The sequence below is a fragment of the Hyalella azteca genome, unplaced genomic scaffold, assembly GCF_000764305.2.
Source record: "Hyalella azteca isolate HAZT.00-mixed unplaced genomic scaffold, Hazt_2.0.2 contig2234, whole genome shotgun sequence".
NCBI lineage: Eukaryota > Metazoa > Arthropoda > Malacostraca > Amphipoda > Hyalellidae > Hyalella > Hyalella azteca.
The window spans coordinates 179,801-192,967 of NW_025932517.1; the positions used below are offsets into that span (position 1 = coordinate 179,801).

General features: G+C 39.7%; 1 protein-coding gene across 1 annotated transcript in view; it reads left to right on the plus strand.

The window, feature by feature from the left end:
* The window catches only part of LOC125179498, a 47,091-nt gene extending 35,140 nt beyond the window's left edge, over positions 1 to 11,951 (plus strand). The window contains exons 3-4 of the mRNA XM_047885505.1: positions 10,926 to 11,277; positions 11,879 to 11,951. Of these exons, the coding sequence (XP_047741461.1) occupies positions 10,926 to 11,277; positions 11,879 to 11,951 (425 nt within the window). The remainder of the gene's footprint in view (positions 1 to 10,925; positions 11,278 to 11,878) is intronic.
* The last annotated feature ends 1,216 nt before the right edge of the window (positions 11,952 to 13,167 follow it).

Genomic DNA, 13,167 nt, shown 5'->3' on the forward strand with positions numbered 1-13,167 from the left:
AACATTTCAATTCAACGTCAAGCTTATCGCTCGCCCCAAAAAGTCTTGATGAAGAGTTCCTTCCAGACTTGGCGATGAGAAAAAACCTGGAACAGAGCCAGGGCTAACTGCCCGCCAGCGTCCGGCCCTGCAAATGATCTCATTTCGAATGGTCTGCTCAGTCACCGGCCTAACTGCTTATGGCTGAGCCACGTCTTCTTGTTATATAAAACATTATTGACATTAATTATTATTGTTTTTAAAGAAACGTAGAATTTATAATACGTAGTTGATTATTTATGTTTCTTATTTTTGAAAGATAGCGCCCTTAAGTTGGACGTTTTGATACCACGTGAAAATCTAAATGGTTATTCCAGTATATAATTTTTGCGAGAAAAATATAGTTTGTTTGCCTGAGAAATCAAGTTTCCTTTTATTTCTGTGCTTGATAAATAGGTATCATTTTAATAAAAAATGGTTTTGCTTCTCAGATTCTGATGCAAGACTTGATGATTTTTTGTAATGATTTTCATTGATCGCTGTTCAAACTTCATTTGCTGAGTGTTGAAAGTAATATGCAAGAACCATTAATTTTTTTATATCATTTATGTTTTCTCATTATGATTTTATGCTGAAATATGTAGCTATGTTGAAAACCCATGTTATTTATTCCGAGCGTAATACTTTACTTTTAAATGTTTTTCATTAATTTGAAGTTCTTGCTTCATCAAAGCTTGCTAACATCCGCTGTTCCTAGCCTCGGAATTACAACAGTCTGACATGAACCCGCTGAAATTATACATGGATTATAAGATAAAGAGTCAGACGAGCCAAGCTCGAAGACGAAGCGAATCATGCAAATTCTGGTGCCGCTACCAAAGTATTTTTAGGACTAAAAATTCCATTCTTGCCGTGGTATGCATTTATTAGGGGAAATTAGCTCGCTGTATTCGGTAAAACAGCTGAATGGCATGACGGTCTTTGAGCACACGACAGTTGGTTACATGGGGAGGCAGTCGTTAGAATCCCGAACAATCAATGGGCCGTACAGTGTCGTTCATAGTAGGCAATGGAAGAGAGGGTTCCACTTTTTTCCATCTGTGTGGATGGTTGCGTGTAAAGATTGATATTGCGTGTTGCTTGCTCCTGCACGTAGATGAAGATGGTTCAATTCGTTAATGTATAAATGTTTTAATAAATGTTAATTATTGAATAGAAATGTGCCGCTTTTTCTGGAAATTTTGTTGAAAACAATCCCAACAACGTACAGTCCCAACGTTAGATTGAAAAATTAACTGGAATACTTTAAATCAGATGAGACTGACTCGCTCCCGACGTATGAGCATTATTTTCTCTCTAAAAAGGGCAAGTTATATATATAATGCAATCTTCGGTGAGCCACCGCATGCACCAGTTTAGTCCTGGGAACGTACAACCGAAAAACGTCTTAGTACACGTAGTGGACTAACGTTACGTGTACTTAGTACGCGTAGTACACGTCATAATGGTTCACGTAGCGTACTATCAAAACTCGCCCAAGTACTCGTAGCTGTCAACGCTTTCAATTTTACTTGCATATGTTTTGCTTCATTCAGATATCCGCAAATACTTCCTTAATGCACTTTAATTAGGAAGCTGCCCTCATAAAAGTTATAAACCTCCTTAGAACATAAGTTCTACGACAGCCGTAGATTCATCCCGATTTGAAGCATTGGCTGAAGAAACGTTTGTTGGTTGACATTCCATTCATGATAATATACGGATTTCCAGTAGCCGCTCTCAGGCAAGAATTTATGTAACATCATTATATTCCTATAATGCATGTTACGTTTATCTTCTATCCTCTCCTATAATGGCTGATCTTACATAGGAAACTGCTTTAAAACCTTAAACTTCCCATTAAGATTCAATATAAAAATAACCAGTTATGTCTCATTGGTGTTCACTTTCTTCCATGTTCACTGTTTTCATTTATAGTTTTTTAATATGTTCATTTATCCGCAGGAAAATTATATGCATTTCGAATATCAATTTATATTGTTATTAAATTATCTATTCAGTTACATGTCAGTGAGATTTATACCAGAGGTGGCTAGAGACTGCATACATTTATCTCTGACCAGTCATAAGTTGTGGCCCCAGCGCATTCATCACGCTGGTACACATCCGTAAATATAGAAGTCCTGCTCTGGACGCGATATCTCTGTCTCGTTCAACGGAGCAAGGTCATGTAAATGTATTGAGCGATAAACTATATATATATATATCCCTTACGTTAATTAAGTAAAGTAGCAATGGACTCTACCTTACTGGCCTTGACGTCGATATTCTTGATAAGCAAACATGCGAACGCACAGTTCTTAATTTGCAACAACCGTTCCTCATGTCGCAATCGAACGAAACTACCCATTAGTAGAAACAACTCTGCGTGCGGCTAAACATGATTTATTAGAAATTGTCATTTTATATTAGAAGTATTTTCCATGGAATAAATACTTTTTATCAGAAAACTCTTTACGTGAGGATAAAAGCAAAGGTTTTTAATGGCGTTGTTAAAGCGCTCGTTGCTCTGCGCCGGACGTCGGATTGCAATCTTTAGTTGTTTTGACCATGGAAATAAACGACGAGGCTCCAACGATCCTGTAGCGCCTAAAACAAATGTTGTTTGCGCGTGTTACTCGACGCATCCGGCCGCCGTATTTCTATCATTGATCTATAGCGCTCTTTGTCTTGGCCCAAAGCAAGACAGAAAGTCTCGTACGTAGCAGCCGTGTGAGTCTGATCAGCCATGATAGCGAGGCTGCCATGACTTATGAGTCGCCTCCAAGTTTCCCTTCATTAACGTTCGTCTTCTGCTCGGAAATTTCCTGCGGAAAGTTCGTTTGCTATCTGGTCCTAAATATAGCAAGGCTCTCTGATTTTCAATGTTTTTTTTTTATAACTTGTTTGGTTGCTATAGGATTTGGCCGTGTTCTAGCTGTGGTCATCGTTAGCTTCTTCGATGTCTTACCAGGTGCTAAAGATCGTATCTCACATGATTACTCTTATCACGTCGTCTACTTCGATATTTAACGAAATATTGAATATTGTCATCACTTTTTCTAACGTTTTCTTCTATTATATTTTGCACACATGCATGTTCTTTGAAATGGGCTTGTTGCATTAATTTTTTTGCATTTATATCAGTCAAATATCTTCATGTGATGTCAACCAGTTGATAAAGGCAACTTTGTGTTAATTTCACACCATCAACTGCGTAGGGTCATTTTTATCTGACATCGGAAATGATACATGAAGTTACATAAAATATAGATTTTAAAAATCGGTATCAAAATTAATTTTTCTATCCCATCAAGATCGGCAGTCCACCTCCCTCCCTAGTCCATGACCCCATCTCCCGGCATTTAATCCCAGCTGCCGCTATTTTCATTTAATTATGCCTTATCTCGGAAGTGTTATTAAAAACTACACGGCTGGCGGGCTGACAAAGGAGATATTAGTCCAGGGTCGCGCCGCCGGAATTCTGGATGAGCTCGTAGCGGGATGGCCTATACGGTCGGCAGGAATTGCACCTATTGCAACATGCGTAATTTCAGGCATTGCTGGTATTATTGCTCTCCGTAGCTGCAATCAAACCACCGACAATTTGTTTAAATAACCTTCCTTCTCCTCAGTTTGCCCCCCCCCCCGTTTGCTTCATTCCAGTGCCTGAAGCTAGGGTCTTGGTTCGCTTAAAAAATTTAGGCTTTTCGCTTGGTTATTTTCCCGACTTTGGAATAAGTGAATTAAAAAGTTTTAAGCGTTGACATGTTATTTTTTCATTCCATGATGTTATACACTCGCAGATAAGTTAAGCAGAACCAGAAAACTTAGCCTAATATTGCGTGGGTTTTCTATTAAAACTCATACAATCATAAAAAGCATGGCAAGTAATGTAATCAAATCTAATTTATTTTAATAAGTGAAATGAATTGATTCAGGGAGAACAAATCCTGAAATTTAATGCGGCTTGCATTTTTTATATTCTGCTATCGTAGATCAATACATTTTCAGTTCTTCAAGCCTCTTTGAAGTCTCGATTACCAGTTCCAGGCTATACGAACAACACACTTCAATAATGACAACACGGACGGTGTACTGCTGGACCGAATACTATCATATGGTGTACCTCATTCGAAAACATGTTAATAAATTAACGGGCGCATGCAAGGTCTCCTCACAAAATCTACGGAACTGAATATGTCGATTTGAACAAGACTGGAAAGGAAACGCGAGTAGGTAAGGCGAAGTGAAAGCCTCCGTCAGGGAAATTCCGTTCAATAGATTTATCGCTCCCGTTCTGAATAGTAGCCAATAAAAAAGTAAAAAAAATGTCGTTTCTGCCCGTCTCCCAACTAGGTACTCTATTATAAACGGTACTAAATTTAATTTTGCAATTCTTCTTGGAATCTTTGTCAATTGATATCAAAATGTTAATGGTACTCTGACGACAATACCTAACTATGAAATGTTGAAAACTCAAGACAATAATTACGTTTTGAATTAAACCTAAAAAGTGTGCTCAATCGGGCTTAATATGGCAGTCAAGAGCATAAACCTCGAACCCCGCTAGTCTGCTGTATTTAAGACCAGAAGCTTTAGAAACTTTTTCGATTTATTTGAGAGCTCGTCTGGCACAGTGACTGGCTCGTCTGGCTTGTACTGAGGAGTTTCAAGTGTGAATGTCCTCACGCTTTGACTTGGTGCTTCTACCACTATCCTATAGCTGGGCTCTGCACATTTTATGCGGACCTCTGAGTTGCGATACGCTCGCATTCCAGGTCTCTGTGCCCTTCAATAATTCCTGCAATCCCTGCTGGAATGCGAGACGATCTTAGGCGACCGCGTGTATAGTCCCGATATTGGCCTGGGTTACTAGCATGGAATTGCATGAGTTTAACCAGCTTCGTTTGCTTAGGAATACATAGTTGATGAAGGCACTCTTGTTACTGTAAAATTAGGGAAAGATAGTGGCAATCCAATGGCTTCATACATCGCGATAAAAACATTGCAAAAAAAGCATAAGAAGTTTCAGCGTAATCTTTCAGCCGTATTTATCGGATGAAAACTTGCGACATAGTGACATTTTTGTCATCGTCCAAGCCCAAAAGCATCAGTTTCGATCATCTGCTTTGTTGAGAAGTCTTTTCTTCCATACAATTCTTTGTTGTGAAGATATCTGACCATTTGTACGAAAGCCGAAGAGAATTCTTCGTGTTCGTACTTCCTACCAATTTCTTTAATAAATGGTATAATAATTCAACTTTTAAGGTTTTTCAGGGCCCCACCCCATGAACACGACTCCACCCAGGATGAAATTCCGTGACTGATCAACCAAGGCTCTAAATGACAGATGGTTGGCTTTCCATGTACCATCAATAATTTTCTTCTGAATTCTGGAATTGTTTAATGCAATGTGATCGCATGTTCCGGCTTAAGGATTCTCGTGTTCCATATTGTCTGTTTTCAGTCTCTCGTCAGAATTGAATACGAAAGTTTATAAGACTCCTATTGTTAATCTCATTTTGAGAACGAAACGTAGAAAAGCAAGCACTGAGCCGTTGTGTGGGAACAATTGCTAGAGATAGGCTACAAAGGCTCGTATGTTGCATGAATACCATCGAATATACTAATTTGTTGATAAGATTCAGTTCGTATCAATCATTTGCCGTGTGCGTGTTACTGTCGCTTCTATATGCCGACGTTATCTAGATGAAAGTGCTGTTTCAATATCATGCACCACTAATGTACTTTATTCACGCTTGAAGTAGTGGATTAGTGGTGGGTGTGTTAATCTTGGATGCATTTGTGTTGCTTCTCCATGTTGAGTTTATTAACTTGTCTCTACAGCTAGTATATCAGTCTTCCATCAGACCCGAGTTTTTGCTGCTCCTCTTCCCCTCATCTTCGGTCTGACTGTACATGTGCAGATACTCATCACTCTCCTGCATTCGCCGTAGTAAGGCACTTACTTCTATACTCAGAATACCAGAATAATCGCCTGCTCCATGTTACTTCTCTTATAACTTTAAAAGCGAGACTGTTGTTATCACTCTTCGTGCATATTTAATATACTGACATTTTTGCCTTCTGCTATATCTCTGATTTTCTGAATTGTAAAGTGTGTCGGGTTCCATCGCTTTCATTGCCTGGGTTTTTACAGCCTTATGCAATATTGTTCTTCGCGGAGAATCGTTAGAGATCACCTTGCCTGCTTTATGCAGTTATTGCTTTCAAGCGAGGGTTCAGCTGCATTGCTACTGCGAGGAGCTTCCTTTAACTCTGTTCCAGGGGACGAGAATTTCAAGTGTTCAGGAGGACTTGTGGTCAATCTTTTCGGAGCGTTGTTCAATGGAATTTTTTGGAATCATATTTTTAAGATCTACTCAACCTGTATATTTCTTGTCCAAATAATTTGGCCTACTGTTCATTTTTCTTGCGTTTATTAAGCTGAAGTTACGAGAGTCCCCAATGATATCTGAGATGATATCAATTCTAAATTCAATAGTAAAAGATGCCGTTAACGAAAACGTTCGCAGCTACACGCTGAAACCATTGAATAATGAATTCTTACATAAATATTGCTGTCCCAACCTATCCCTGAGATGTTCTACCGCACATTCGAGTTGTCGCCATTTCACTTCTTGCCCCTCTCAGTCTGCTGGGGTTAAGACATGAAACGTTTATTATTTTAATAATAACATCGCTACCACACGTAACGGTTCCTCCATGCGACCTAGCTCACGCGATGCAGTGTTCAGTTAAATATTCATCATGCATCGCATTTCGGTACATAAGGAGCTCCTTTATTCTCCTCATCGAGATCATTTACATAAGATGAATAGCCGCATGCGGACGACGTCACGATGCTTTATGGTCTGCAGACCCCATTGGAAACATTCGTCGATACACCGTCAGCCACAGGATGGCTGCTTCTTGGACTGGTCTGACTTTGAATACAGGATCGTTGCGATAGCAATACGACTTTGAATACTGGAGCGTTGCGATAGCAATACGACTTTGAATACTGGAGCGTTGCGATAGCAATACGACTTTGAATACTGGAGCGTTGCGATAGCAATACGACTTTGAATACTGGAGCGTTGCGATAACAATACCAATACTATACGTAAGGCACGATGTAGTTCCTCCAGCCAACGTGCATAAGAAAAACAACGCTGCTCTCGAAGCATGAAACACTTCAAGGGGGGAGACGGGATTAGATGCGCTCTTGTTAGCCAAGGGTCAGTTAAATTGTTTATTCATGTGCATGTATAAAAAGTTTGTTCACATTTAATTAAAATTCTCGTGTGATGGAAACAACCCACTATATTTTTTAATAATTTATCCTGTAACTGTGATTTATCGTTAAACAGAAATACTTCAGTTTTTATAGATTTTCTTTCATTTTTATATATTCTTTCTCGACTTTGCCCACTTTTTACCTCCCGAAGATGCTTATGTTGCTTCTCTAATCCTTGCTTCATCGATCTGGTGGTCTGAGATCTTCAAGCAAAGATCGAGAAGAGCTTTTTATAAGGAATTATACCGTACGTATTACGTTACGTTCGAATTTTACAATAATATTATGGTTAGAATTTTTAGCGAAAAGGGCTTCCTAAATTGTTGGTTGCGGATGATCGGTGATGTATTATGTTTGAAAGCTTGTTTTGAAACTCTGTTTAGCTTTCTGCCTAGTAGATTCCTTTGTGTTCACTCAGTTTTGGAGTTCATATTCTTTCGAAAATTTCTCAGGAAAGTGCACGAACTTGTCAAATGCGAATATTTTATGATGTTGCGAAGATCATGTTAGACGAAAATCGAACTATGTTCATGAAAGTTTATAAAGTTTAGAAATCTTCTGATAAGTGAAGATATGACGACGATCACAGCTCATCCCTGTAATTTAAGTGATCTTCCATGTGAGGGAAGGCAGCCGATTAAGCCACTAAACCCGACATTCTGTGTACGTGCACGCGAAAAGAGGGCTCGCGTGACACAGCCTTCCCTTGAGGATCTCACGCAGGAGTGACTTCGAAAATGACCCTTCAAATCTGGCGGGATTATAGACCTTGATGCATCACGGCTTCCACTCGACCAGGAAAAACACACAACCTTCGCATGGTTCCATTTGGACGCTAAATTAGCTCGATGTTGTCCCCACACGAAGGCCAGCCTGAGGAGTCTTGTTAACTTGGTCACCGGTGCCACAGCTCCTGAGTAATGGAAGACACCGTGTGTCTGGGATGATGGAGGCTTACAATTTGCAATGCGCAATGATTTTCAACCTTGCGATTCGTTGTTTTATTGCCTGTTAAAATTTGAAGGAATTTTGCGAGTTTTCCGCCTGGAAGCTTATCTTCTGCTCGAATTCGCGACTGTTATTGAAAATGTATTTCAACTGAGAATCTTTCCCGATTTAAAATTTCATAGGCCATTTTTTAGCAATTTTATCTTGTCATCAATGCTTTCTTTGGGACTAGTGCATGATTATTCAATACCTGACACTTAGGTTCAAATACTGCCTTGACTCGCGATGCTCTCAAAATTTGTCTGAGAAAGCTGTACGTTGCAGTGAGTCGCAAGCCACCTTGTCTGTGCCCGATAGTGATCAGTTTGCCTGGTCTGAAGACCATCCTAACCGAATCAACGGCTCGACAATTTGATCTAAGCCATCTTCTATACGCTCCCAACTTCTGCAGTCCCCCTCACTCTTGCGCATTTCCAGCACTCCGACTTCCAGTTTAGTCGCCCTAGGTTTGACTCCAGCTTCCGCTCCTCGAAAATTGAGATCTTTTGGAAGTGCAAAACTATTGGAGTCCAGCCTCGTTTACCTTTCCAGGATGGTTTTCTTCTGCCTCAAGCTCAGTTGATATATTTAAATTCGGTCACTCCGTAATAAAATTTCATATGAATTTTCTCTAGTTTCAATCACCTGTGCCATTCCATCCCCATTATTACGAACTTTTCTTGCTATTTTTTTCTATTTCTTAATAGTTATTTATTCGATTATTTTATCGAAATCTCTACAAACCTCATGTATATTTCACATATAACTATAATGAAATAAGAGCATCTTTTGAACTTTCTACAAACACAATGCAATAATGCCACAAGCTCTGTTGTATAAACAACTATAATCCAACTTGCTCCATTTCAAGGATTATCTTGTCTAGCTTCAAATCTCATTTTTTTCCAGGTTTGCAGCCATAAAGCGCTGTACAAACTCCTCCTTAGTCCTCGAAAATACGACTGCGCTTGGCTTCTGTCCATACGCAGGAAAAGGAGCTCCCAGCTCTGCTAATCCGTTCAAGCTTTCGCTTGCATTTTATTGCTTTCAGTTCATTTGCAGTAAACTTTTCGAACGTATAGCGAGGGTAATGGAGTTAGTTTCCTGGTGAACCCTGAATGCGCGTTTTAAAGAACCTGTGAGTGTAAAACTCAGTTGATATGTGAGTGGACAATAAAATGGTTATGGGTCAATTGTACACACTTGACTTCCAACCAACAATCGTCGATGTGTTTTAGTTCTGAAGATTGTGTATCATACTGCATAGTTGCTCTGATTCCAGAACCTTGCACTTAATGAATTGGCAAAAATCGGCACATGCTGTCCTTGCTAGATTAAATAACAAATATTCTAGAAACAAAATCTCTGCTTTATGTAGCTACCCTAATGTACACAACTTACAACACTGACGAATGAAAGGATGTTATATAGATCATAGTTTTGTGATCAAGTACATTACTTTGTATCATTCCTAACATATGTGTTCATAAGTGCCGTAAATAAAGCAATGAATAAGTGGATAAATGCTGGAACTCATGAACATAAGATTTAAATTGCGCCCCGGTAATTTATTTCCAGCTTTTATAAAGCTTGTAAATTTGAAATTGAGAAGGAATCGGTAAAATTTAGGTGATGCACACGTTAAGACGTGCGGAATAGCGCGGATAATTACGTGAAAAGAGAAGACAGATACTCGGGTCGCAATAGACACTGGTTCTGCACTTAATTCGAGTGACTCTCTTACTCAATTGAACTTATTCGATACCTCAAGTAAATAAATTAGATGAGTGATTTGTCTAAAATCTCTAAACAAAACTTAATACGTAAATAAAGGTTTAGAATTTACATCAATATCCGTACAAAGGTGAAGAGAGTGAAACAACCGCACTAGAAGAATGACACATCTGAGAGACTCAACCAAAATAAGCGATAACTGAAAATTGCAATTTACTAACCTTAACTGTTAAATATTTAAATAGTGGGAAAAGGTAATTTTCTCGCAGGTATGTGAACAGCAGACGTTCTATTCTTTTCTAATAAACTGTTGAGCCCCAATCAATACAGGAGTTGGCTTATTTACTCTCCTCCGAAATTTACTCGCAAGCTTTAGCGGTGAATGGACTTAGTCTTCTCTTTGATTGCTCCCTCAATTGTTTGTTCTAAACTGCTTCTGGATATACCGCTTGATGAATTCTTCAAGCGTTCCCCGTCAATGGACCAGATATTTGCCCACCGCCACGGTATCTCGGCCTCAGTTTGCTGCCATTCAGGCCGTGAAATCTGCTCACAAAACCCTGACCGGTGAACAAACAAACCGCGGCCCTAAGACCCGGCCCGGCCAGACGCCTGAGACCTGTTTTGATCGACCTGAGTGTGCCAGCTGTCTCGTGTGGCCCGATTTACACGCACTGCTTTCGACATCGTCGGATTTGCAGGTCTTGCTTTCGACATCGTTGGATTTGCAGGCTCTGATTCGACATCGTCGGATTTGCAGGCGTTGCTTTCGACATCGGCGGATTTAACGGCGTTGCTTTCGACCGACATCGTCGGATTTGCAGGTCTTGCTTTCGACATCGTTGGATTTGCAGGCTCTGATTCGACATTGTCGGATTTGCAGGCGCTGCTTTCGACATCGTCGGATTTGCAGACGCTGCTTTCGACATCGTCGGATTCGACGGCGTTGCTTTCGACCTCGTCGGATTTGCAGGCTCTGATTCGACATCGTCGGATTTGCAGGCGCTGCTTTCAACATCGTCGGATTTGCAGGCGCTGCTTTCGACATCGTCGGATTTGCAGGCGTTGCTTTTGACATCGTCGGATTTGCATGCGTTGCTTTCGACATCGTCGGATTTGCATGCGTTGCTTTCGACATCGTCGGATTTGCAGGTGCGGCTTGTGACGTCGTCGGATTTGCAAGCACTGGTTTCGACATCGGCGCAATGGCTGGATTTGGATACATCCCTCGTGCTGTCAGTTGAAATTAGCTTTACACATGAGCTTGTTAGGCATATACATGCTAAATAATTCTTTCGAAATTAATGAAAATGTTATGTTCAGTTTAACAGGGTATTGCTTACAGTATTTGCCCTGAAATTCGCCTAATTGGGGAAAATTTGGTCTTAGTTAATGCTTTTTTTGTGTAATTTGTGTAATTTATACGTTTTCTCGGATTTGGGACAATTTCAAAATACTGTTAAGAGCTTCCTGGCAAGTTTTATTCTATATTCATGTTAAATTTTGTTTGAAAATTTTCTCAGGAAACAGTTTATTCCACACTTTTTATTTTTCTTAACCATGCAATTATTCAATTTAAATCTCATCAAGGAAAAAAAGTTATTTGCTAGTTTCTTCAAATATCTTTTAATTCATTAAATACCCTCGGATAGCAATAATCTGGTTGCTGTAGGCAGAGCAGTCATTGTTTCATTTCAAAGTTTAATTTACTTAGCCTTTTTCGGTGTCGCTGCCAGCAACAAGGCCGGGGCTGTTTACGCAAGCGAAAAATCTTCTTCGATTTTGTTTCTGCGCAGCCAGGATTTCTAGTTACCGACATTTTTTCTGACATTGCAGTGGCGTGGCCGCCGAAACAATCGCCACTCTGAAGCAATTACAGTCAGACTACCCCCGTAAAGTTCTGAAGTAGAGACCTTCGAACACGGCTCGATGTTGAGTGAAGAATATTAGGGCAGTGGTGAGAAATTTTTGGACTTTAGACCAGCCCAAATGAGCTGTACCGGAGCTTGACGACCTGCCGAATGCCTCCACCAGAGATTGTTGCATTGGGGCAACGTTTCTTTCTTGCATCGCGAATACCTGGGCACGTTAAGGCTGCCTTCTGGGCTGCAAAAAAGAATACTTTTCATAAATATTTTTTACACAAAATGCAGTAACTTGGTCGTTTTTTACATTCTTATATATTTATTTTCATGTAAATATTTTCTTCTTTGATTACCGGCATTCCCTATGCATTTTCAGTATATAGTTTACCCCAGCGTTCTTTGTTTTTTTCGTTTTATTTCGGGCACGATTCCTTGGTTTAAGTCTGCTCCAAAAATTACTGTGATATTTTTAAACAATAAAATGCGACAATTTTGATATTCTCGATCTGTATTATCATCTTTCAAGATACAACGTCTCTAACTTTCAGCTTCTAAAGTTCGTCGATTGCTGCAGTTTTGTTGTTCACGAAATTTTGTCTTCTTGCTGCATTTTGAAGCATCGCCATTGCATTTTCTGCCGAGAGCTTGTGCTACTCAGATTTCATTCTCAACAACTGCGAAGTTCAATTTGGTTTAAAATATGTTGCTCTTAAATCCTGTCTTAATTTAACTTTGAGCATTAATACATTCCAGGATATATCTGAGCATAACTTTTTTATCTCTTTATTAAGTTTCGATTCGAAACGAAGTGAAAAAGTTCCCTGGTATCTGCGAAATAGGAACAGCAAGTCACATGTAACGACTTATGCTGCTCCGTACTTATACGTAAGGTCAAAGTTACGCAGTTGCATGGTCTGGTAATTTGATACTGGTGACTCAGCGATCACGCTTATTCACACTCCGAAGTCTGTGATTACCCCATAACCTGAACTTCCAAGCACTTGGTATCAGTCAATCATAATCCCCTACTAATTTTCTTGCGTGCACCATTGATTGGTATCCGCGGGCATTCGAAATTACAGAGTAAATAAGCTAAAAAATTATGTTCTGCAGCAGCGCCTTGCACTGCATGGCGCTCTGTAGAGCTCATAAATTTGCAAAATAATGTAAGGAAAGAACTGAGTGGGTTTAACTGGTGCAGTTACCGTTGCTTAGGCAAGCAATAATATAATAATTTTGTTCTTGGCTCAGAAAATCGGC